General features: G+C 52.2%; 10 protein-coding genes across 10 annotated transcripts; 4 read left to right on the top strand and 6 right to left on the bottom strand.

Annotated features, from left to right (window-relative positions):
* Window positions 1-207: 207 nt before the first annotated feature.
* JCM6883_002801 (Zn(II)2Cys6 transcription factor) lies at window positions 208-3,348 on the bottom strand (the record flags this gene model as incomplete). Its single annotated transcript, XM_076630593.1, has 8 exons — window positions 208-788; window positions 860-951; window positions 1,022-1,227; window positions 1,300-2,419; window positions 2,486-2,590; window positions 2,658-2,780; window positions 2,850-2,963; window positions 3,053-3,348. The coding sequence occupies 8 exons, from the start codon at window positions 3,346-3,348 to the stop codon at window positions 208-210; spliced, it is 2,637 nt and encodes an 878-aa protein (XP_076489330.1).
* A 292-nt stretch (window positions 3,349-3,640) lies between these two features.
* Window positions 3,641-4,385, top strand: ECM15 (Ecm15p; the record flags this gene model as incomplete). Its single annotated transcript, XM_076630592.1, has 4 exons — window positions 3,641-3,649; window positions 3,924-3,977; window positions 4,053-4,103; window positions 4,176-4,385. 4 exons carry the CDS (start codon window positions 3,641-3,643, stop codon window positions 4,383-4,385), a joined length of 324 nt encoding a protein of 107 aa, XP_076489329.1.
* A 145-nt stretch (window positions 4,386-4,530) lies between these two features.
* Window positions 4,531-6,108, bottom strand: JCM6883_002799 (FAD-dependent oxidoreductase; the record flags this gene model as incomplete). Its single annotated transcript, XM_076630591.1, has 8 exons — window positions 4,531-4,634; window positions 4,701-4,933; window positions 4,992-5,395; window positions 5,463-5,528; window positions 5,598-5,701; window positions 5,765-5,813; window positions 5,874-5,989; window positions 6,069-6,108. 8 exons carry the CDS (start codon window positions 6,106-6,108, stop codon window positions 4,531-4,533), a joined length of 1,116 nt encoding a protein of 371 aa, XP_076489328.1.
* A 279-nt stretch (window positions 6,109-6,387) lies between these two features.
* On the bottom strand, window positions 6,388-8,312 carry JCM6883_002798 (zinc-dependent alcohol dehydrogenase; the record flags this gene model as incomplete). The annotated part of the gene is made up of 12 exons (XM_076630590.1): window positions 6,388-6,446; window positions 6,518-6,608; window positions 6,677-6,815; window positions 6,875-6,988; window positions 7,058-7,151; window positions 7,266-7,358; window positions 7,416-7,605; window positions 7,671-7,759; window positions 7,835-7,866; window positions 7,990-8,038; window positions 8,103-8,163; window positions 8,247-8,312. 12 exons carry the CDS (start codon window positions 8,310-8,312, stop codon window positions 6,388-6,390), a joined length of 1,077 nt encoding a protein of 358 aa, XP_076489327.1.
* Window positions 8,313-9,136: 824 nt separating this feature from the next.
* Window positions 9,137-11,531, bottom strand: RFA1 (replication factor A subunit protein RFA1; the record flags this gene model as incomplete). Its single annotated transcript, XM_076630589.1, has 8 exons — window positions 9,137-9,446; window positions 9,517-9,822; window positions 9,918-10,291; window positions 10,367-10,540; window positions 10,624-10,726; window positions 10,792-11,250; window positions 11,329-11,433; window positions 11,503-11,531. 8 exons carry the CDS (start codon window positions 11,529-11,531, stop codon window positions 9,137-9,139), a joined length of 1,860 nt encoding a protein of 619 aa, XP_076489326.1.
* Window positions 11,532-11,636: 105 nt separating this feature from the next.
* On the top strand, window positions 11,637-14,030 carry DRN1 (Drn1p; the record flags this gene model as incomplete). Its single annotated transcript, XM_076630588.1, has 8 exons — window positions 11,637-11,919; window positions 11,988-12,439; window positions 12,516-12,781; window positions 12,849-12,988; window positions 13,052-13,206; window positions 13,282-13,455; window positions 13,585-13,811; window positions 13,898-14,030. 8 exons carry the CDS (start codon window positions 11,637-11,639, stop codon window positions 14,028-14,030), a joined length of 1,830 nt encoding a protein of 609 aa, XP_076489325.1.
* Window positions 14,031-14,331: 301 nt separating this feature from the next.
* JCM6883_002795 (uncharacterized protein) lies at window positions 14,332-17,368 on the top strand (the record flags this gene model as incomplete). The annotated part of the gene is made up of 10 exons (XM_076630587.1): window positions 14,332-14,726; window positions 14,794-14,964; window positions 15,037-15,537; window positions 15,608-15,730; window positions 15,795-15,912; window positions 15,974-16,027; window positions 16,095-16,313; window positions 16,377-16,544; window positions 16,605-16,706; window positions 16,778-17,368. 10 exons carry the CDS (start codon window positions 14,332-14,334, stop codon window positions 17,366-17,368), a joined length of 2,442 nt encoding a protein of 813 aa, XP_076489324.1.
* Window positions 17,369-17,530: 162 nt separating this feature from the next.
* Window positions 17,531-18,608, bottom strand: JCM6883_002794 (uncharacterized protein; the record flags this gene model as incomplete). Its single annotated transcript, XM_076630586.1, has 3 exons — window positions 17,531-17,871; window positions 17,932-18,258; window positions 18,380-18,608. The coding sequence occupies 3 exons, from the start codon at window positions 18,606-18,608 to the stop codon at window positions 17,531-17,533; spliced, it is 897 nt and encodes a 298-aa protein (XP_076489323.1).
* Window positions 18,609-19,019: 411 nt separating this feature from the next.
* Window positions 19,020-20,120, bottom strand: JCM6883_002793 (aldo/keto reductase; the record flags this gene model as incomplete). The annotated part of the gene is made up of 4 exons (XM_076630585.1): window positions 19,020-19,363; window positions 19,439-19,765; window positions 19,822-19,910; window positions 19,993-20,120. 4 exons carry the CDS (start codon window positions 20,118-20,120, stop codon window positions 19,020-19,022), a joined length of 888 nt encoding a protein of 295 aa, XP_076489322.1.
* A 614-nt stretch (window positions 20,121-20,734) lies between these two features.
* On the top strand, window positions 20,735-23,849 carry JCM6883_002792 (uncharacterized protein; the record flags this gene model as incomplete). The annotated part of the gene is made up of 5 exons (XM_076630584.1): window positions 20,735-20,768; window positions 20,851-20,969; window positions 21,054-21,532; window positions 21,939-23,213; window positions 23,279-23,849. 5 exons carry the CDS (start codon window positions 20,735-20,737, stop codon window positions 23,847-23,849), a joined length of 2,478 nt encoding a protein of 825 aa, XP_076489321.1.
* Window positions 23,850-24,296: the final 447 nt, after the last annotated feature.

Below are 24,296 nucleotides of genomic sequence, written 5' to 3'. Positions count from 1 at the left end.
CGTGTACAGAATGAAAGGGTTATAAAGTGTTTAAGTCATGGCGAGTCAGCCTGTTCAAGAGCGACACGGCAACTTGCGAATCTGGTCCTGAAACGAGCTCAACTGTTTTTCCGCCTCTCGAGCGTGCATCACTCGTGACCCAGAGTCGTAAGACGTGTTGCAAAGTAGTAAAGCATAGTAGAGAGTGTACTGCCAAAATACGAGGATCTAGAGAGCCCAAGCATCAGATCCAAACAAGCTCGATCCATTCATTCCCGAATGACCTCCGACCGCAGATCCAAGTCCGCTGAATCCACCGTTGAGCCATCCTCCTCCATTCCCACTGCTTCCCCAGTAACCGAGATCGTCGAATCCGTATCCGAATCCGGGAACCGAAATCGCGTTGAGATCAAACGAAAAGTCGGTCGGAAGGTCGGTACCAGGTACAGGTAGAAGAGAGGGCGTAAGCGAGAGGCTCGCGGATAGAAGTGCTGGGGAAGTGATTGTAGAAGCGACAGGATGGTCGTGTCGTTGAAGAGTAGGGAAAGGAGGCAAAGGAGGAGGTTGGAGATCAATATCCTTTCCTTTCGCTGTCGCTGATGCGCTTCCCGACGGAGTCGTGTTACGATCAACAGCGGTTGATTGGGAGGTCGTGCTCGAAGCGAGTTGATCTTCTTTCGCACTTCGAAGGAGTTGAATCACACCGGCTCGAACGCGAACGGGATCAGCGTCGAGGATACCTCGAGCGAGATTGTAGTAGAGCAGCTGAAGCCCAGACATCGCTTCACACCATCGAGCCGCGATCGGATCTATTCGAGACGACGATTCCAGCGTCAGCTCACCGAACTTCGCTCTCACGATCACGGAACGAGGTACGTACAGACGTTTCGTAGCGAGTTCAGGAAAGCGCAATCTTGCTGGAAGTATTTCGTAGCCGTCTCGGCACTGTGGGCTTCTTGAGGCCAGTATTTCCTGCAAAGAGCGTCGAAAAGTAGTCAGTACCTAGCTCTATTCATCGCATGGACCCAGTAGATAGACCCACAGATGACAGTGAACAGTTCCAGCGGCAAGAGCGGCGTAACCAGCGAACGGATGTGCCAAAACGATTCCGTGCGATGCGAGGTGGGTGCAAACGTCTGAGATGATCTTTGCCGAATGCACCGCGACGTCGAACGAGCGTTGCCACCAACCAGGAGGGGATGTCGAATCGCCGTAAAGGGGTTCTCCGTCGACGGGCCCTCCCGAAGCCTAATCAAAGAGACGGTCGACCGGAGTCAGTACGAGGGTTTATTCAGACAAACGGAGAAAGATGGTACGTACCTTGAAATCTGCTGGAGGAAGGAAAGGCAGGTAGTCTCGATGAAGGACGTGAGACGCTGCTGCGAATAGGAGGTGTAACATTCCGAACAACCTCGCATCCATCGTACTCGTCATGCAGTGAGCGATTAGAGTTTGATCAGTATACCTCAGCTCTTGAGGCAAACGATCTCCGAATTCATTGAGTTGCTGAGCGAGAGCGTAGAAAGTTGAATCTTCTTGCCAAGGCGGTCTTCGATCGACGTTCCTCCCTCCCGCTCCGATGTAGGAAGCGACCGACCTCCAGATGTCGGCGATTCGTAAGGTGTAGCCGTAGAGATCCGCTTCGGGTTCGACCGAATTGACCGTCGTCGTTCTCGACCTGATAAGTCTTCCGACCAACTCCTCCTCGGCACTGTTTCGACTCGCCTCCTCCTCCTCCTCTTTCTTCTGTTGCGCCGTTCGTACTGAGACACTCCAGGGGGGTGGATCCGGATCGAACCTCGCTCCGATCCCTTTCCTTCCGTTCGCGAAATCGGCGTCGCTTCCCGGCATCCTCAAACTCGCGATTTTAGGTACCTTGAGACCGCATGGACGTTCGTTTCCATCCGAGATTGTACGATCGAGGAGGAAACAGGACCAGAAAGTGCGACGACGAGTTTCCGCGACGAGAGGATCGATCGAAGGAGGTCTCGGAGCTGGAACTTTAGGGTCGGGTAATTTCGAAGTCGAGGCATGAGAGTTTCGACTCGAAGATGAGTCTCGAGATCCGGAGACCGAAGTCGAAGATGCCGACCTGCCGCGTCCTCGGGGATCTTCGCCGAGAGACGCTGAAGAGTAATCGACTTCGTCGTCAAATCCCAACCTCAAAATTTGAGCCATTCGAATCGCTTGACCAAGTTTCAACCATCCAGAGTGATCCCTTCCTGCCGTCAACTCGTAGAGCGAGAGGAGGAGGTAGCATTGGCAGCGAGTGAGGGAGACTTCAGAATCGGGGAGTGGAGATGGTTGAGCGGCTGCGGTGTGAGTCGGGAAGAGAGGTTTCGCGTCGGGAAGGGAGAGCAGTTGGGATGCTAGAACGGCGTAGTATTCGGCAGCGGCCGAGATGGAGGAAGGATGGAGCTCGCGAAGAGGTTGGCAGAAACTGAATTCGTGCAAATCGAGTGTCAGAATGGGACCGTCGCCAAGCCCGATCCGAAACGTAGCTCACCGTGAGGCAAGAGCGAGGATTGAGCAGATGAGTTCCCTTGAAGCCGTACCATTGAGGACTGAATCGATCAAGGAGCGACGATGGAGGAAAGGAAAAGTATCGTGACTGCGGTATGGGAAAGGTTAGTCAGCCTAGAGAGTCCGAGAGCATGATAGCGAGATGCTAGACGTACTAGTGAGTGAGGAAAGTGTCGATAGCTTCGACGACGAGTTTCGAATCGGGTAAAGTTGCTTCGGTCGGAGTTTGGACCGCTTCATGGTTGAACCAGCCAGAAGGACCAGGAAGACGGCTTGTACTGTGACTTGTCGTGTCAGCTCTTTGCCGAGGCCATTGCACGATGAAGTAGGAGTAGGGCAAAACTCACGTCGAGGTCCCAGTAGTTTCTGCTGGATGTTGTCCTTCATAGGTACACTTCATCTTCCTCCCTGTACAGAACGCACAGGTTGGCCATTCTCCTGAGCATCTCACTTTGCGTTTCCTGTTGCATTGAGACCAGGCGAGTTGAGTGGGTTACCTGAGATCAGCTGACATCGTTCAGCGCGTCTACGAGTTCAAGCTCTTCCTCACCTGCACGTCGTACACGCTATACTAGCCCTAGCTCCTACTTTGATCTTCTTCTTGTCCCTTGGAGTCGCTCCCGCTTCTCCTTCGGCTAATACTTTGTCTGAACCCGACTTTTCCGATTGTGACCCTTTCCTCTTTCCCTTTGCCTTCATCGATAGGGTTGGAGGTGGACTAGGTGGTGTAGGACCTTGATCTGCCGCGTCGAGAGTCGAGGGAGATTCATCTTGTGTTGAGAGATCAAGGGGAAGAGGAGGTGAGCCGATTCCTGGACTGCGACCGCCATACGCTACTGATGGCATGGTGACCGGTAAGTTGCTCGAACGGTATGCCGGAGGTGAAGGACTATCTGGAGGAGGAGGAGAGAATGAACGCGGGCCCGTGGGGGAAGAAGCGATCTGGGAATTCGAACTCTGGGAAGCATCTCTCTTCTCCATCCGGTCAAGAGCAAGGTTGCATTGAGACGGAAAGTAAGATTCACAAACAAGGATCCCATGAACGCTCGAGAGAACCAGTCGGGATCGCGTTCCTCGTCCGCGGTGAAGACCACTTTTTGCCTCCTAATTTTCGCTCATCCTGTACAATCACCCAAGAATGCACGCCGTAAGCCGCTCCTTCTCCCGACCGACGCGCCTTTGCGTATCCAGCTCGCACTTCTCCGTTCCCACTTCAAGCCGAATCACTCTCTCCTCCGAGCGCCTCTGCATCAGCAGTTCGACCCATGTACCGCCTAGGACAGGATAATAGTATAGTGTAGCTTATCGAACCGGGCGTGTCGCATCGACGAACTGAGGTGCTAGAAGAGATGGATGCTTGAATCAACTTCCCACGAGCGACATCTGAGCGAGCGCTGACCTGCTCTCTGTAACGGTGACAGGTAGCCAACTTTTGCCTGATCCCAATGGGAATCAGCGATCCCTCAGTCTCGAAAGTGAGTTCTTGTGATGTTTCGCAAGCTCGACTGCTGGCGTACTCGCTGATCGACCTCTCTTTCCCCTTTCTGCAGTACATCGCCGAATGTCAAAGAGTGTTGGAAAAGACTGGACTCAAATACCAAGTAAGTTCTGCAGAAGGGAAAGCGAATCCGAGCGAGTGGGAGAAGTTAGCTGACGTTCTTTTCTGGTCTTAGCTCGGCAGTTATGGTACAGGAGTGGAAGGAGAGTTCACAGAAGTGTGCAAGGCTATCGAGCTATGTCATGAAGCGGTTCACAAGATGGGCTGCCCGAGAGTCGCTACCGACATTCGAATCGGAACTCGCATGGACAAGAAGGGATCGATGGAAGACAAAGTCAACTCTGTCAAGGCGCTTCTCGAGGCAGAAAAGGCGCAAAAGGAGTGAACGAGAAGCAAACATTCTCCTGCTGTAATCTGTACATATCTGAACATCGTAATTTGAAGATCTCTTGTGAGAGACCCGTATTCATTCTAGCCGGGAACAGACACTGGATCAACAAGTCACGGATTGCCCAGACGAAGTGACTGCTTTACAGTTTGCTCTTCTGCGAAGACGTACGCCCTAACGCCGAATTAACGAGATCGACGGCAGCTTCGGCGCTCCCCCATGACGACTGATAGCCGTAACCTCCGTCTAAATCCCAAGGTTGCGACCATGAGCGGGAGAGCTTGGCGACAGTGATGAGGGGAAGAGACTCACGACCGTAATGGTGAACGACTTTGAGTTTCCGACCCGGTTCATTTCCCTCGATCTCCTCAATTTCAAGACGAATACCTCCTTCCCTCGTAGGTCTCAACCCGACTGCTTCTTCGACAACTTCGAGGTCGTCTATTGACCCCTTCTCGCGCTTCGAAGGTGGCAGCAATTCGCGACACAGATCAAGACATCGAGTCTTGATCCTTCGTGACATGTCTTCTCGTGGTTTCGAATCCCTACCGTGATACGTTCGATTCAGCACAGCTTACCTGTACGAGATCCGAATCGACTCACCAATTGTCCTTTTCTGCGCAACCTCCCAGAACGACGAGTCCGTTCCTCCGCGGGATGATGTAATCGTAGACTCCCTTTCCTAATCGAGTCATACCTGTTGTCATCCAAGGCGCTCTTACAATGACAAGTTGTCCACGAGTCGGGAAAGCTTTCGTGTCGTTGACGAGAGATCTTGAGCCCAAACCGGTGCAGTTGACAATCAAGTCCGCATCGTCGAGTGAAGGATGAGCTGAAAGTGCAGAGGCGAGAGAAGGTAGCGTCGAAGATCGGTGGATTTGACCAGATTTTGCGAGGAAACGAGAGAGGAGGTATGGAAGATACGCGGGAGTGTCGATCAGAATGCACGTGAAGGATGCGCCGTGAGCGATTCCAGATGGAAGTTCAGACGGATCCAGCCATCGAAACTATTCGAAAGGAAAGATCGCTGTGTCAGCAGGGGAAGAGCGAGAAGTGAACCGTATTCGGACTCACGTTCGGGTGGAAACGACTGATCAGATTGAGCTGCGACAAGTCTCCTTCCGAGCTTTCAGCTTTCGGCTACGGTTCAAAGTATCAGCAGTCAACTTCAGCGCGGGTCAGTGACAAAAGAGAGACTGGGAAACTCACCTCTTCGCGATACTCAATCTGTGGTGCAAACGTCAACGGTACTTGCGAGCTCGAATCTTGCTCGATCATTTCACTCATGACTTGGAACGTTCTCGCATCAAATCCTGTCCAATTGGGAGGAGAGTCGGCTCGAGAAACAGCTTAAGAGATGAAGAAGGAGAACTCACGATGCATCCTCAGATCGTTTCCGTTCGCAACGCTGACATGATGAGCTCCCTATACAGTATCACCACCATCGATTGCTAGTCGCTTGAGAGCTCAGAAGGAGAGACTCACGGCCCACGGACTCGCCCAGCTTATCCCCTTTCTGTCTCCCGGTAGATCCCTCGCGACGATGCTGACCCTGTATCCAGATTCCTGTAGCTTGATAGCGGTACTCAGACCGATGACCCCTGCCGAATGGAAGTTGAAACGGAAAGTTGAGTCAAGAGTCGTCGCTTCTCTCAGGAACGTATACGAGAGCAGACTGACCGCTACCTATCACGACGATGTGCTGTTGAGATTCTGACATGTCGGAGCTTGTACGAAGGGTCGAGCGATGATGCGAGATAAGAGTGAAAGGCAGAGCTCGGAGGTCGAGGTTTCGTTTCGCAACTTGTATTCTCTCCATCGCTCTGGTATGGACTGAACTCGCAAGGAAGGGAGGGAAAGACTAGAAAGGGTACTGCTAATTTCATGGCTACTTCGAAAACAAAAACCGGGCACTGCACTACAGAGAATTCCTTACTTCAGACTTCGAGATTGACGTTTGTTCCGATACATAAACCGAATCCATGAACGCTCCAGAGACTTAGAAGTTCTTGAGGACGACACGACCGGCCAATTGTCCCTTCTCCATCCTCTCGTAAACTGAAGAGTCACAATTCGATGGGTCAGTGCGAGACTTCTCGTCGACGTCGACTACGAGAAAGCGAGCTCACCTTCAGGAAGTTGCTTGAGGGGGCAGACCTCGATACGAGGAGAGACCTTGCCGCGAAGAGCAAAGTCGAGGGCTTCCTCGGCATCTTGTCGCTGTCAGATCGGCGGGAAATACTGCGTCAGTTCGAGTTTTGTGCCGTGAGGAGAAAGATTGAACTCACGTTTCCGACGTAGGATCCGACAATGCGCTTCGAGTGGAAGACGGTGAAGAAGACGTTGGCCTTGATGAAGGTGTCAGGAGGCAATCCAACGGCGACGAGAGTTCCGGTAGGTCGGATGTACTCCAAAGCTTGCTCGTAACTAGCGATGCAATACTGGTCAGCTTCATAGGCCCATCGAGGGAGAGCGGATGTGCTCACGCGGCGGCACCGGCAGCTGCGACGACAGCAGCGTGAGGTCCAACTCCGTCACATTCTGCCTTGATGGCCTTGATCATATCTTCAGGGTTCTTGTAGTCCTTGAAGTCGATGAATCTATAGCGTGAACAGCGAGGATCAGTCGGATGTCCCGAGAAAACCGGCGAAGAGCTGAGAGCGACTCACTTGTCAGCTCCGTACGAAGCACAAAGTTTCTTCTTGTCTGCTCCAGTGTCGATCGCGACAACCCTGAATCCCATGGCCGAAGCATATTGAACAGCTGGGAGAGAGAAAGGAGTCAGAACACGGAAGCAGAGAAAGGCAGAAAGGCGAAAGGAGGGCGAAAGGGAAACGGAGCGGAGTGCCAGGGAGCGCGAGAGATAGAGCTACTCACCCAAATGCCCAAGTCCTCCTCCTGCTCCCACAATCGCTACGAACTGGCCGGCACGGGCGCTCGAGTTGAGAAGAGCTCGGTAAACGGTGACACCTAAAAACGACGGGGTGAGCTTTTCCCGCAAAAATTGGTTGCGACGGGACTACGTACCGGCACACAAGATGGGAGCTGCGACCTCGAGAGGCAAGCCATCGGGGATGGGCGTGACGTGACGAGCGTAAGAGACAGCGTATTGTTGGAAGGATCCGTCGACACTGTATCCCGAACATTGAGCTTGGGCGCAAGTAGCTTCGCTACCTCCTCGGCAGTTCTCACAGTCCAAGCACGAGTCGGCGAGCCACTGCAAGCGGAAGGAAGGAAGTCGTCAGTACTGATTTCGAGAGAGTCTCTTTCGATCGGACTGACCTTGATTCCGACGTTTTGGCCGACCTTGAGGTTGGTCAAGGTACCTTCTCCGATGGCGACGATGGGTCCGGCACCCTCGTGACCTCCGACTGAGAGAAACGGAAACAGAGAGCGAAAAAGTCAGACTCGGAACATCAACGATAACGAGGGAAGCAGATGCGCACCTAGGTTCTTCTTGGCGGCAGCGGGCCAGTCACTTTAGAGGATGAAGTAGAGGATGGTAGAAGCAGAAGAGGAAGGCGGAAGGAAGGAGTAGAAGCGAAAAAAAAAAATAGAAAACGCTCAAAGTGCGGAAAGTACGATGGAGAAGCTAGCTCACCCTTTCCAGGCGTGTAAATCGGTGTGACAAACTCCCGAATATTCGACCTCTGATTCCCGGGGAGTCGAGTCAGCGCATGAACAACGACAGAAAAGACGAAACGGTGAACTCACTGACGAGGACTTCTCCCGGTTTGAGGTCGGCTTGCTGAGGAACGGGGTGGTCCGTCTTATACTAATGAGTGCGAACGTCCAGACGTCAGTACGCTGTACGAGAGTAGCGCAAGTGCTTGCGCGACGGAAGAAACTTGAACTTACTTCGAGCGGCGAGTTGCTATCCTCGAAGATCATAGCGCACGCTGTCTTGGGGTGTTGATGAGTCATTGTTCGTTGGTTAAGGCTTGTTGTTGTGATGTGGTAGGTAGAAGAGATGGAAGTGAAAGAGAAGAGGAGAGTGGTCTTCGCAGAGGAAAAATGTAGGTTTCGGCGCTTTCGCGCCCCACTTCCCCCTCACTTCCGAAAGTTCCGAGGTAACGTAAACGAGGGGAACAAATTGCGGTGTCGAAAAGTCACGAGTTTGCCTACTGTACAATTTGCGTCGCAGTCGAGACAACTCAAGAACAAGGGGCTCTCGTTGTCCCCTCACTCAAGGTAGCAGCCACCCGCCCGCTGAGTAGCTTCTCGACCGTGTGATGGGTTGCTGTGGCCTGCAATCAAAGACCAACGGGGCCCGAGCGCTTTCGCTCCTTGCGACTGTACTGCAGTCTGCTCCCTCCAGGATCTCGTCTCCTCGTCTGTGAAACTTGGCCCGAGAGACTATCACAGCTTGGATATCGTACCCCTTCTACTCAGGCGCCTGAGTATAAGCGCTACAAGCGTCGGATTAGCGTACGAAAATTGTCCCTGTTCACTCAGCGTGGGGACGATAGTCGAATGATTGTACCGATGTGGAGACTATTGATACTAGGATAGACCAAGTCGCGATTCGCTCTATCCTACTGTCTACAGAAGAGAGCCATTGGGGTAAATCGGCGTTTTGGAGCAGACGGGTCAAAGCTCTCGTCGGCGAAATTCGAGCACTCGCGAACGCCTGCAAGTTCATCGAGTACGAGAGACGAGTTGCAGAGGTAGAGTGTTGCAAAGGGGAGAGGACAAGCTACAGCGAAGAGAATCGACAAACAGAACGAACAAACAAAACGAACCCTCCTTTACGACCAGGCGTTCATACAAGCTTCGTACATTTCTTTCCCAGCCGCAACGAAATCGATTTGAGCCATCCTCTGAGCTTGGTACCTGACCCTCGTCGTGTCTCCATACGAATCCGCCTTCGCCTTGACGTTGAAGTTGAACATTTTCCCCAAAGAGTTTTGAACGACGGCCAAGAATTGAGGTTCGTCGTCTTCCTTCATCGCTTGCATCTCGTTCGCGCTACGTTCGAAGAGTTGTTCACCAATCTCGTTGAATCCCGAAAGCCAAATTTGTGAAGTGAAATCGTTGACCGCGAGCGAAAGGATGTAACTATGCGAGTCGAATCACGATCAGTACGACCCGGTCTTCGAACGAACTGTTACGAGAGACTGGAACGTACCGGTATTGAGGAGCTTCGTAACTTTGATCGCATTTCTCACACCTCCAACTGTTTTCTCCCTCGTGTGAAACCTTCTTGTTGCATTTGTCGGCAGGACAGGCCGGGTACGACATCGGATCGCTCTTGATGTAGGTGATCGTCGCTCGAGACGAGAAGAAGTCGGGTTTCTCGTTCATTCCGAGGTTTTCACCAACGACATCCGAGAGAGTCTTGAACGTATCTTGTCGGAACGAAGAGGATCCTCCCGCGGCAGCTCCACCAGTCGAATGAGATTGGAAAGATTGACTTTGACCTTGAGTATCCCACCTGAACGAGAGGGAGAGAACCATTCGAATCGAAAGACAGTGTCAGTTTTGCGGTCTCGAAGGAGAGTTACTAGACGAAAGAAGATTGTCACTCACCATCCACGTAAGAGATGAGCTTCAGGGATATCCGGATCGATCGAAACGGTCGAAGCACCTCCAACGCTCAAAGTCCTTCCTCCGAAATCTCCAACCTTGACTCCTTTCAACGCGACGACGGTCGGTCCTTCCTCGTTCCAGTTCTCAGCAGATTTCCCCCAAAGCGTGACTCGACACGAGAAGTTCGAACGGTCGGCGATCGTGAGTTCACGTTTCTTGATTTGCTTCTGAGTCGCTTTCGCCGTGATTTCAGAGAGTTGTCCGTGATCTTGTACGACTCCGAGGACGTCGACGGTCGCATCTTTTTCGTGTTCTCCGAGTTGAGCGAGGTCGACGAGGTTGAACTTCATTCTCGGCGCATCGTCGTCTTCAGCCTATACGAGATCGAGGAAGTGCGAATCAGTCGATCATTCTCACGAGTAGGAATAGAGATAGAGAGGAAGACGTACAGGTTCGACTTCGGTATTCTTGTCAAACATGATTTCGTATTCGTTTTGAACGTTTGAGAATTGTTTCTTGGCAATGTTGACTCGCGCCTTCGAGATTCGGAACACTTTTCCTTCTTCCAAAATCGGTTCGAGTTTGTCGACAGTTTCGTTGAATCCAGTAGCACGAATTTCACCCTGATTCGGGAAAAAAACCGAACGTCAGTTGAGGTTCGAAGGGCAACGAAGACGCTCGAGAACGAGTGTGTGTGTGAGCTTACAGACTCGTCGAGTAAAGTGACACTGAAGAGTTTCCCATCTCCACGTTGATTCGAGTAGTGTCGAACTTCGGATTTACTGACTACTCGCGCTTTGATCGTCCATCTGCGAAGTAACGAGGTCTCAGCATCCCGTCACAGTCACGCATGTTGATAATAGAGAGAACTCACTTGTTCTGATAAGGACTCAAAGATTCAATCGGATAAATCGGAGCGTCCATCGTACTTCCTCCCGCTCTTCCTCCTCCCGCTCTCGAAGCCGCTCCACCTCTCTTCGCCGCCGAAGTCTTACTCGCGTTACTTCCACCTACTCCACCTCCTGCCGCACGAGCTGGTTGAGGTACTACAGGTTTCTGTTCAGGTTGAGCCGAATCGGCTCGATTCGTTCCAGTTCCAGTTCCACCAGTCGGTTCGATCGCTACCGGGTTCCCAATCTTTTGATCCGTTTGTCCCAAGACGTCGAGGGTCAAGACGATGACGATTCGACGACCTTGAACGTCGTTGACGGCGTAAGTCAAGAGTTTGATCAAAGTGTGTTTTCCGATCGGTTGATCCGCTTGAGAAACGAGGTGGTTCTGGTTCGTCGCCAACATGGCTTGGGCAAAGTATTCTCCATCCGACAAGACGAGACTATCAAGCAGAGAGAGTGTGAGTGAGTGAGTGTTCTGAACGCGTACGAACGTGACTCCGAGAAGAGAAGAATCCTACCGATAACGTTCATTCGAGGTACCAGCCGAACCAACTTTCTTACAACTGAGTACTTGTAAGACTGGTTCGATCCCGGCCAAGTCGTCCGTCGAATCGTACATGTTTCTGATCAAGAGTGGAAGATGAGACGCGAGTCAGCGAGGTGAAACGCGTTCAAGATCTGGTGGCAGTTACCTGATCGCTCCTGAAGTAAGTTCTGCCATCCTGATCGCGTAGCCGGAAAGTTCAGAGAGGAAGGAGTGAGAAGAGACGAGGAGAGAGCGAGTTTGTAATCACTGCTTGTTCCTCTACTCTCCACGACTCCGACCATGTCGAATCAAAAAGTGCTCGTTACAGGGCCTATCCAGTCATTATCTTCATACTTCACGAAACTCGCGACGCTCCAATCGAAGCATTCGTTCGACGTCGTACTCGCTCAGGACCTCTTCTCAAACATCCAACAAGACGATCAAGACCTCGATAAGCTCCTCTCGGGGGAAATCACGGTACCTGTTCAAGTGTATGCAGCATGGGGGAAGGGGAAACTACCACAGAAGGTTCAGGACAAATTCGACAAACAAGAGGAAATCACCACAAACCTATCACTCTTGCGTGAGTCATCTCTTACCCCTTCGTGAGACTACTCCAGAGCTGACACCCGTATGAGGAGAGATTGCTAGCGAAAGCGGGATTACTGAGTTTGGCATCAGGATTGAGAATCGCAACTCTCTCCGGCGACTCAGACTCCCTCACAACCTCCGACATCACCTCTCTCCTCTCATCCTTCCAACCCACTGCTTCCTCCTCCGGACCGTCCTCTTCCGTCCCTCCAATCCCCGCTAAACCCGCCGACATTTTCCTCTCCCACCTCGTTCCTTCTTCCCTCACTCTAATCTCCTCGAAACCTCTCACTCCTCCCTCTACCCGATCACTCGAGGAGGTATTCTCGCCAAAGGTCGACGAGGCGGCGAAAATGGTGAGGAGTAAATATCATTTCATGAGTTCGGTAGCGAAATTTTGGGAACGAGAACCGTTTGAATGGCCCATTGAGGATGGGAGTAAAGTCGGAGAGGCAAAGAGCTATTGTAGGGCGTTGACTTTGGGAGAAATGGGAAACAAGGAGAAAGAACGTGTGAGTTCACTCCCAATTCCTCTTCCCTTCATTCTCTCGGCAGAGTTAACTCATTCACCCTTGGTCCATCGAATAGTGGTTCTACGCATTCTCGATCACTCCGAATCAACCGACTACCGCTCCTCCCTCCTCAACGAAATCTCCATTTCATCCCGCTCGACTCTCGGATCTCGTTCAATCGACCCAAACCTCGAACGGACCTCGAGGAGTGAAACGACCTGCAGGAGGCAACGCAGAAGATTTGAACGAGATGGGAGTACCGAACTATATCTTCTCGGGGCAGAACGGTCGAAACGGAGGAGGAGAAGGAGGGAACAAGAAAGGGAAAGGAGGTCCTCCACCGTGAGTTTCTCAACTCGTTCAGCCTCAAGCCTCAAGTGTACGAGTCTGATCAGCTTCAGCTACTCAGTGATCATTACACGTGTCGAATTTGCGATCAGAAGGGACATTGGATTCAAGAATGTCCGGAGAAGGAAACGAGAGATGCTGAACGAGCTGCTCAGAGGGAAAACAGGAATGGACCTCGAGAAGCGATCAAACCTATCAGTCGTCAGTCTCCTCTCTCTCTTTCCCCCTAGCCTGAGAGCTGATCGAAGCTGTCCTCGTGTTCAGCGGACGAATGTTGGTTCTGTCTCTCGAATCCGAAAGTGACGAAACACTTGATCGCTTCGATCGGATCCGAAACCTACTTGACGTTACCGAAAGGACAAGTTTGTTCGACTGATCAATCCCCCGTACCGGGAGGAGGTCACGTTCTCTTGATTCCCGTGAGCTTCTTCCCTTCCCTTCCCTCCTTTTCCGTTCTGGCTTTTTCAGAATCTGATCAAGTTCTCCTGACAAAGATCGCCCACTACCCAACTCTCCGTTCGATCCCCTCGGAAGTGAGCGCTCAAGTCTTGGAAGAAATCGAACTGTACAAACAAGCGCTCAAAAAGTGTTTCGAGAAGTTCGGGGCAGATATGGTTGTGTTTGAGATGGCGAGGACGAGTAGGAAAGGTGGTCATGCTCATATTCAAGTCAGTCTCCACTTCGTCTCCTTTCTTCTCTGCGATCGCACGACGATGAGCTAACATTCGCCTTTCGTCTCCCCCCTTCACTACCTCGTCCTCACACTCACTCGTTCGCTCACTCATTCACTCGTGTAGATCTGTCCTATCCCTTCGTCCCTCTCCTCCGAAGCCGAATCAACCTTCCAAGTCCAAGCCCAAAAATACGGATTCGAACTCTCTGAACTCACCGACCCTTCCTCATTCTACCGTGACGCCGAAACCGATGGTCAAGGAACTGATTACTTCAAGGTTGATCTACCGAACGGCAAGAAGTTGGTACATTGGATCAAGAAGGATGAGAGGTTTGGATTCCAATTCGGACGGTTCGTTCTTCTCTCTCCATTTTCCTCCAGTTCCCCTTCTCCCGAGATGTGTAGCTGACGAGTGAGGAAGGGGTTGAGTGATATAGGGAAACGGTCGCGTTATTGTTACATACGCCAGATCGAGCCGATTGGAAACAGTGTGCGAAATCGGATGAAGAGGAGAAGAAGGATTGTCAGCGCTTCAAAGCGGCGTTTAAGACTTTCGATCCTAGCTCGTAAGATTTTAGTGGTAACAGGACCGGAGCTGAAGGAGGACGACGAAGAGAGGGAAAAGGTCGTCGTCGTTTTTTTCTTATTTGCAACCTTTGTTTCTCGTTCGAGGCGAGTCCTCTCCTTCTTGCATCCTCTCTCTCGCTCTCACTATCGTCCAGGACTGCCTTGAAAACTATCAGCACCAAGAACGTCTGTGCGGACTCCGGATCGTTCCGCGGTGACCCTCTCTCGTGCTCGGTCCCCGTTCACTCGGATCTCTCTTCTCTTCGCTGCGACTCTTCCTTCAGTTCCTTCCTCACAAGTCACGATGAGACGACGTAGCTCATTGCCGATAACTTCTCAAGCCAATGCACCACCCCTTCAAAGCCCTCCTCCTCGGCGCCGTTCCTCGTTCTCTTCCCTCTTCCCTTGGCACCACGCCGATACCTCCCCGCCTGCGTCTCCAACCTCATCGATCTCCTCCACCGCTTCCGCGATCGACTATCCACCTCGAAAGGACGAACCATTCCACTTGCACGGTTCGTCTCACTCGAATTGGTCACCTTTCCGCGAAATCGACAAGTTGCAGAGGAATCTCGCCGTGACGAGGAAAGCGATGGAAGAGAGTAAAGCCGAGGAAATTCATACGTTCCCGGATGCGAGCGAGGCAAACAGAATGAGACCGATTTTACCGAATAGTCGAAGAAAAGTTCGTTTCCCTGCGTGAGTCTCTTTACTCCCCCTTGCCCTCCTTGGAAGAAAGCTGAAGGTGTAGCCGCATATGCGATAGGTGGCAAGGAGTCGAAATCACGGCAGTCTCGGGAGATCTACTCGCTCGAGCCTGGGGAGTAAGAGTCGAAATTTGGAGTTCGAGCGAAGACAAGACAGCATGGGGCGAAGTCGGTCTCCACGGAATCGGTACAAACTATGTTACCTCGATGGCTTGGTCCGAAAGTGGTCGGTGAGCTATTCCATTACTCTATCTCTGCCTTTCTTCCCTCTCGCTAGAATTGATTCGTTTTTTCCATGATAGATATCTCTGGGTCGGTTGCGATAGCGGAAACCTCTTCGAGTTCGACGCAGAATCGATCTATCGAAATCCGAACGAAACCCTCCGTATCGTCGCTCATCGCCACGACGCTCACCCTCACTCTCCAGTCCTCATGATCAAACAAGTCGACACTCGCATGTACACGCTCGATTTCTCCGGTCGACTCGTCGTCTGGCTACCTTCTCCGAGCGAAGGGAAAATGTGCTCTTTACGAAGTTACAGCAAGATCTTGCAAGTCCCTCATCGACCGGATTGGATCGAAGTCATCGATTCGGATCTCTACCTCGCTTATCGATACCACGCCAAGTCGAGCTCCGGCAAGAAGGTCACTCGATCGGTACTCGAGGTTTACGACGTTACAGGTCACGAAGCGAGATTGATTGGAGAACACGAATGGGAAGAAAACGGGCAAGGTCAACCAGGTCACGTTACGTCAGCCTGCATTGTCCCTTCTTGTCGTCAAACAGTGTTCATAGGTCACGAGTATGTTCTTTTTCTCCGAGTTGTGCTCGTTGTCGTTGAGCTGATACATTCTCGTTTTACAATTTGACAGCTCGGGTCACGTCTCGATTTGGAAACCGAGAGGAGGTCAACAGCTCGGTATCCGCAAGGTATCCCTCTGCGGAGTCACGGCGATGTGCGGTCCTTCGCGATTCCTCTGGTTGGGTCGCTCCGAGTAAGGTCATTCCATCGACGCGATTAAGAATCGTTTCGCTGATTCGTCTTGAGCCGATTACTAGTGGAATGATCGACGTGCTCGACGTTGGACAAATGGATGCTTGGAGAGTCATCAAACGCTGGCAGGCGCACGATGGCCCACTCGTAAATCTGACGCTCGATTCTAGGTCTCTTTGGACTGTGCGTCTTGATTATCGAGTTCTCACGACCAGGGCTGAGCTGACTCTCTTCTTCGTCGCAGGCCTCTCAACTCAGAGTAGTCTCTACCGGCGGCGACGGATTCGTTCGTTTCTACGTGAGTTGACATCTTCCTCGTTTCTCGCTTTGTATCGCCGCTAACGACGTTCTTGCTTCTCGCGTAGGATGGTCTCTTGCGCAAAGATTGGATCGCCCTTCAAATGCAAGACAAAGTCGACGAATACTGCACATTCTCGAACTTGCAAATCGGTATCTTCACTTGGAACATCGACGGTGTCAGCCCTGGCGACTTCCAAGCTGCTTCTCCCGTGAACCAGACTCTCCTTCACACTTTCATTCAAACTCTCGACAACCCAGACTTGATCTCGTTCAATTTTCAGGAGGTGCGAATCGTCCTTACTCCTTCCTTCGAGAAAGTTGCGACTGACGAGAGGCTCGTTGTGCAGCTCGTTGATCTTTCGGATCTCACCCTCGCTGCTCGTACCTTCTTCTTCGCCACGAGACACCACGACGTGACTCTTCGATACAAACACTGGCGTGCTCTCCTCGCCGAAGCAGTCACGCAACGACTCGGTCCCGAATACGAGTTGGTCAAGGAGGAAAAACTCGTCGGGGTGAGAGGACACTTTGCGCTCTTTCGGGTTGTACCCCACTGACCTTTCCTCCTTGGGTAGCTCTACACCGTACTCTTCGCTCGCAAGAACATCGCTCGAAAGATCAAAGACCTCGAATCGGACGGGATCAAGACTGGCTTCTCTCAAGAGTACGGTAACAAGGTGAGCGCGGTCCTCAGCTTGCTTTCTCCCTGTCTCTGGAGCTCACAGTCACCTCGTACTGCTCTCGATAGGGTTCGGTACTCCTTCGACTCGTCATCGACGATACCTCAATCTGCTTGATCAACTCTCATCTCGCCGCTGGAACAACCGCTCCCGCTCGTCGCGAGCGAGATCTCATCGAAATTTTCGATAGTGGACCCAAATTCACTCGTCCAACTCCCGGTACAAAGAAGGCTTACAAAGGAGGAGACGGCACTCAGATCTCGGATTGCGAGATCCTCTTCTTCTCGGGAGATCTCAACTTTCGAATCGATTTACCTCGCAGTCAAGTCCTCTCGACTCTTGCGAAATCACCCACAGCGATTCAAGACCTCTTCGCTCACGACGAGCTTGAACAACTCCGTCGAACGAACCCTTCGTTTCGGTTGCGCAAACTCGAAGAAGCTCCGATTTGCTTCCCTCCGACTTACAAGTACGATCACAACAGCTCGAACTACGACACTTCGGCAAAGCAGAGAACCCCATCTTGGTGCGATCGTATCCTGTGGAAGTCGATGCGACGAGAGAGCGTCAAGTGTGTCGCTTTCGGGAGGTACGAAGCAGACGTCTCGGACCATCGAGTGGGTTCACGCTCGCAATCTCTCTCGCCGATTAGACGCTGATAGCTTGCCTCGTAGCCCGTCTCTGCAACATTCGACGTTCAGATCAAGAAACGAGACGCTCTCAAAGCTGAAGCTGTTACTCGAGATGTTTTGCACGAATGGGTTAGCGAGGAGGAGAAACTATTGAATGATGCTCGTGATCACTACAGAATGGTTGGATAGCTAGTACTCGGTATCCTTATCGCTCATGTGCTTCATGAAATGTCGTCGTGTCGGTGTCGCTGCCTTTGTGAGAGTTTCGATTTCTTCTGCGGTTAAGGAAGGGATTCCGCCCGAGGCAAGTTGTTCCCTCATCCTCCAGTCCTTGCCTGATGTAGTAACAACCAACGCTCCTCGTTGACTTGCGAGCTTGAGTAGAACTTGCGAGGGCTCGACCTTGCTTCCTTGTCGAGACGAGACAGCGTCGGTTACATCGGAAAGAGCTTTATCGAAAGGTCCTCCAGAGAATTTGGTGATCGGGCAGGTTGGTCCGTAGGCAGCGATTCGGATATCGTGTTTGTCGCCTGTGCGAGATCGTCAGCGATCAAAGCTTCTCGGGGAGAAGAGGTATGCTTTTTACTCACAGAATTGTACCAGTTCCTCACTCTCTTCGTACACGAAAGGGTGGAACTCAATCTGATTCACCGCCGGAAGCTCTTTCTTCATATTGACGAGTTTCTGGAGATCTTTAACCCGGAAGTTCGACACTCCAATCGATTTCGCTTTTCCGCTTGCCTTTACTTCGATCATTCCCTCCCACGCTTCCTCCATCGACGGGAAACCGTCTTTCCCAAAGTCCGTCGGCCAGTGAAGCAAGAGTAGGTTGCAGTAATCCGCGCCGATAGCCTGCAATTCTGCGTCAATGCCTTTCTTGGGATCTTTCATTCCATTCGCTCCCAGCTTGGTCGTGACTGCGCAAGGAACGTCGTTATAGGTCAGTAAATATCGCATGACATGTGTAGTGAAAGGAGAAAGCCAGGGTCAAATGGAGAAGCTTGCGAATGACTCGCTCAAGAAAAAAAGTCGACTCACTAAACAGGGATTTTGGGTCGGTACTGGTTTCTTTGAGCGCCTTTCCGAATGATCCGGAATTCTTGTAAGCCTCGGCCAAATCGTAGCTCGTGTAACCCTCCTTGAGAGCCGTCTTGAGCACCTCGACGCACTCTGATCCGAACCATGCCGTCCCGATCCCGAATGCAGTTCCCGGCATGTTGGTACCATCACGGAGACTGATCGTCGGGTAAGTGCTGCGTGTCGACATCGTTCGAAGATGAGAGTGGACAGTTGATAAGGATGAAGCGGGGAAGGTCTGTCTGGAGAGAGTGTAAGCGCGGATACCGAGCATACGGCGGAGTAACGGTGTACTTCGGAGATATGAGACGACGAACAGGCAGACGAGTGCGGAGTGAGTAAGGACAAGAAAGCTCACAACTTCGATCCCGCGGCCCGTGGTTCTTCCGACTCGGTGACGCTGTGACGCCGGTGCGATCGGTATTGGGACTCTATCGAACGGAGCGGTGTGTGACGGCCCGCGAAAATGTGCCGACTCCAAAAGAGCCAGTCTGTGCGCAGGTTGGTTTCGGTTTTCTCAAACTCTCTTTCGCTTGCTCCCTCGTTTCGTGAAGGGCCGAACGCGCTCTGGATCCATTCTATCACAATATAAGCTATACATCTAATACTCTACATCCGGTTGAGCCATATGTTCGGGAAACGCCCGCTGCGGCGCCGGTTTCGCTGCTTGGACCAATTTTTCTTGTTCCCCCTCGGTAAGCTCTGGTAGAGCACCCGCTCCGATCTGCTCCTTCATCCTCCACTCTTTATTCGAGGTCGTCACTACAACAAAGCCGCGTTGACTAGCGAGCTTCAGGAGGACGCTTGACCCGGAGACCTTTTCACCGAATCGTTTCGAAACAGATTGAGCGACTTCTTCGAGAGCTTGATCGAAGCTTCCGCCACTGATTCTCGTAATTGGTGCGAGAGGAGAGTAGGCGGCCAAAGCGATCTTGTGCTTGCGGCCTGTGACGTCGAAACCTCGTCAGCTTTGTCCCGAATAAAGGGTCGTAAAGAGACGACAACACTGCCTCCGCTTACAGAACTGTACTACCGGCTCTGACTCTTCGTAGAGGAATGGATGATATTCGATCTGGTTGATAGCCGGCAGCTCCTCAGGGTTAGAATCGATGATTTTCTGTAAATCTTGAATCCTCCAGTTCGAAACGCCAATTGCCTTCGCTTTCCCGCTCTTCTTGCATTCGATCATTTGACGCCATAGTTCATCCATCGGAGGGTAGCCCGGTTCAGGCAAGACATGAGGGAAATGGAGGAGGAACATGTCGACAGATTCAAGACCGAGTTTCGAAAGTTCTTCGTTCAGAGCCTTGTTGACGTCTTTCATACCTTCTCCGACTTTCGTCGTGACTAAGTGGAAGCGAATCAGATCGCTGCACACACATGAAGAGCGACGAAAAACGCACTGTACAGCTCTTTCGGATCGATACCGCTTTCTCGAATCGCAGTTCCCACTGAAGCCGTCGTTTCGTATATCTCTGCAAGATCGAGGTGTCTGAGATGTTGGAGGAGGTTGCGAAACCGTGCAAGGCGATTAGTTCTTGAACCTTTTGCCTCAGCGGTGTTGTCTTCCTCACATGAAGCCAGCTCTGATTGCCGTCTTGACCTCCTCCACGCACTCTTGACGGAATAGCGAAGTTCCGACTCCGTAAGCGACGCCTGGGATCCCTCCGTCTCTTGATTGTATGTCCGGGTAGGTCGACATGTCTGTCGCAAGGTTTGTTGTAAGTGCTGGGCGGGAGGAGGGCTGAAGAGAATGCTATTCGGTACGTGGGGGAGGGAAGAATTGAACCTTCGTGTAGGTGAGACAGGTGCGAAAGTAAGGCCTCGGCGAGCAACTGTGGAGTGTACGAAGGGTTCCAGAAAGCGTGTGAGAGTTGAGGGGAGAGGAAAGCCGTGATGGTGCCATTCGATTTTCTTGGTTATTTCCACTCGACTCACAAGTCGATGTTTTTCTATGACCTGGAGGCTAGCTCAGAACGAGAGATACTAGAATAAGTTCTGAACACAAGAAAGAAGAGAGAAGAAGCTGTGAAAAAGCTGAGCTCGGAAGCAACCCTGGAACCGTTGACCTCCGCAGAGACTGAATGTCAAAGTTTGTTCTCCCCTTCGTTGCTCGAGCTGATCGCAGAAGAGGACCTCATGTATGCGCACTGACCTTCAAACGTACAGCATGGCGCGTGAATGCAAAAAGCGCGCGCAGGGGGAGAGGGAAACTCCACGCGGAGAACTCCAGATGGTGCAGGAACTTTCGAATCCCTTTCTTCCTCCTACCATTCACTTCTCTCTCAAACTCACCTTCAGTCACTCGTTTCGACCATGCTCTTTCGTCCCGTTATCCTCGCAACTTTTGGTACGTAGAAACGATCTTTCGCCTTAGGGCACCGTGTCCCTTTCGTGGAGATTCGAGAGACGCTGACCACTCTCATGCACAGTTCTCGCATCCCGCGTACTCGCACAAGATACCTTGAGTTCGGAGGACACGGATGGACTCTTCCTAGACTTCCCACAACAATGTATGGATCAATGCCAGGCGATGGAGGAGATCGTCATGGTGAGCTCCGGTCCATTGCTTTCCATCGTCGAGACGAGACGGAATGTTGACTGGCTCTCCCGCACCTTCTGTGTTTCCTTACAGAAATGCTCCTCGATGGCCGAGTCGACGCCCGAGTCTGAGACCCTCGCATGCGTATGTGACGGCGAGTTTATCAGTTCCCTCGAGACTTGCGGCAGCTGTGTCGTACCCGCCGCAGGGCTCCCGTCAGAGAGTGGAAATGTTGTCCTACAACTTGCGACCTCAGCGAGTCGAGAATGTGGCAAGCCGGTCAACATTCAAGGAATCGAGGATCCTGAAATTTCTTCGTTACTCGCTTCTCCCTCCGCCGGAACCTTTACCCTTTCGCAAACCCAAGGCCAATCTACCACTACCGCGCCTTCGATGTCGACTACCTCGTCCTCCTCTCCCTCTTCCACCACGTCGAACTCTGCTTCTTCGACCTCAAGCCCTTCGTCCTCAGGTTCGCCCTCTCAGACTGCCTCAGCAGACAATGGCGCGAACTCCCTTCGGCTCGGCCTCGGGACTGCCCTCGCTGGTCTCCTTGTTGCTGGACTGGTCATGTAGGACGGAGGACTGGCAGCATCTGAACTCACTTCTACTTCGCACGGTCTTCATTTTATGGAATTTTTCGTTATTTTCTCGTTATCTCGTATTCGCATACCTATTTCTCCCGGATCTCCTTCTGTTGCTGTCCATGAGAGAGTCCAAAAGTGAAGAGAGAAAATCGCCGCGCGCGGAAGTCTCAGAGAAGTTCGCGAGCAAGTTGTGACCGCTTGCCTCTTGCCTCCTCTGATCTCACAACCGCTCACGATTCATCACAACCGCTTCAACCCCACCACTCAGCTAGTGTCACCTTCAACAAGCCCGTTTCTCCCCTCGCGCCCTGGCCTCTACCCCGCATCAATGTAAGAATCACTCACCCTCTGAGGCTCGCGACTCGTGACTGACGGGACTCGGTATACGTAGGTCGACCAACAGACAGCCGATCCCGAACACCGGCAGCTTGAAGGACAGGATCAAGAAGTTGAACCTTGATTCTCCAACTCATCCCTCGACTAGCTCTCCTTCTTCCGGCTCGAACTCTGGACCTCCCTCACCTACGGCAGTACGAACCGGAGCTACGACAAAGATCAGTGACAAGATCTCGCGCTTCCAGGTCAACGCGGAGCAAAACCCTCTTCTCCCCTCGGGAGGCAGTTTCGGACTTGCCCCAGCTAGGCCTTCAGGGTTCAAGGACAGAAACAATGAGAAACGAGTCGCAAGCCTAGGTGCGGGGAGAGCCCCGGTCCCACTAAACGCCGTCTCAAAATCGACGAGAAGCGTCTCTGCTGGAAACGTCGCCAACGGTTCGAGGAGTACGAGTGAGAATGGTAGCGTAGGATCAGGTCAAGGACGAGAGAAGTCAGGAAGCGTAGGATCTCGAGAAGGGCAAGATAGCAGACCGTCAACACCCTCCGGAACTGGCTCGACTGGCGAAACTCTACTAAACGACACTCCCTCAACCTCGAACGGTTCGACGAACCCACTTCTCGATAATCAGCAACTCTCTAATCTCCTTGCGCCTGGACCTCGTACCCCGGGAGCGATGTCTGTCTCCTCGATGCACGTCGAAACCGGCAGTGTCGCAAGCGAAGGAGAACGACACCCTTCCGAGTTGGATTCAACACCTTCTCTCATCCCTACCGACACTCTCGAGTCCACCGGTAGTCTCTCTCTCAACTCCATCAAGACCCCTACCTCTGCGGCTTCAGTCGCTTCATCTTTCGACGACGGACCTCCAACTCCTCCATCTATTCCGGTCAAAGGTCCTCTCGATCATCTCCGTCAACCTTCCCGCTCAGGATCGATTGCCTCCTTGTCGTCACTCGTCGTCGAAGCGCCTCCGGAAGATGTCGCAGACTTGGGAGCGATGTCCAACTCTGGCCGACCTTCGATTACTTCAGGAGGAGGAGGAGGAGAAAGCGAACCACGAACAATCGTCACTGCAGCTCCGACAGACGATGGAAACGGTGTCGAGGAGGAAGGGGATGAGAAACGTCTTGAACGAACGAACGAGGAGTTGAAAGAATACGAAAACGACGAGCAGGATCCGACCGCGCATGGACCAGGGCCCGAGGAGGAAGGAGGATTACCGGTGCGACCTACGTGGGATGCGGACTACGAGGGAGGAGGAGTAGATGATGGAGGAGCGATGCCAAAGGTGAAATGTTCCGACTGCGATGCCTCAGTCGACCTCGTCGAGTAAGCCCATTGCTCATCGTGTCTCAGAGAACTTGTAGTATCTGACTCTCTGATGTCTCGTCTAGACTCGCCGATCATACTTGCGCTCCGACCGGACGAAATCAGCATTCACGCATCTCTCCTGATTCCGCTCCGCCCGACTCTACCTCTCCAGTCAACACCCATCCCCATCTCAGTGAAGAAGGCCTCGAAGACGCTTCTCCCACACCTCTCGCCGGCTCTGCGATCCTAGATCCTGTTTCGACTCCAGAGCGAAATCCTTCGAACACGTCGGAAAAGCTCGACGACTACGTCCCTCAGACGAGTCGCGTCGTCCCTGACGACATCGCACCGGAGGACGAGGAAGAGGAGGAAGAGAACGACGTGCTCGACTTTTACGGAGAAGAAGAAGACAGGACGCATTCGTCACACTCTCAGAATGCCGACGTGCCCCCCGACCTCGACGACGACGAGCTCAACCACGAAGCGAATGGATCGTCCGTTATGTCTCGATCTCACTCTCAGCCGACCACGAGAGCTCAGAAAGAACCTTCGGGCCCGAGATCCCACTCAGTTTACTTACCAGGTCATTACGATGAAGATGAAGACGAAGGCTATCAAGGTGGAACCGTCACTATCGTTCAGTCGAGTCGCTAAGCACCCTTTCGCGCAAATCTTTCGAAATCTGTTCATTCTATGTCATCCTCCTACTCCCAATCCCCGTCTCTTTCCTCTTACTACCACGCATGCATCATTATTCCTCATTCTGTCTTTCTCTATCGCGCAACCCAAACCCCAGTCGTTGTTGCCAGGGCTCAAACGAGGCCTGAATTCGTATTTCTCTCAAATATTCCTTTTTTGTTCCTTTTCCCCCTTCGGTTTTGCTTCCCTTGTCTCCAACTCCCAGCATGCAATTCGTTACTCTTCGTATCCTTCCAGTCTTCGAGTCCTTGCTCTACGAAAATGTTTGTTTGCGAAACGTCTTCCTCATTAATTTCAAACACCAGCTTGCACGCGAGCCGAGACGCTCATCCTCCTACTGAAAGCCAACACGACAACCACGAAGTACCACAGACGAGCAATCACCCGGCAGCTGGACAGATA

This window comes from Sporobolomyces salmoneus (assembly GCF_050403485.1).
Source record: "Sporobolomyces salmoneus JCM6883 DNA, S_salmoneus_JCM6883_v1_ctg11, whole genome shotgun sequence".
Lineage (NCBI taxonomy): Eukaryota > Fungi > Basidiomycota > Microbotryomycetes > Sporidiobolales > Sporidiobolaceae > Sporobolomyces > Sporobolomyces salmoneus.
This window is presented reverse-complemented; position numbering and strand designations above follow the sequence as displayed.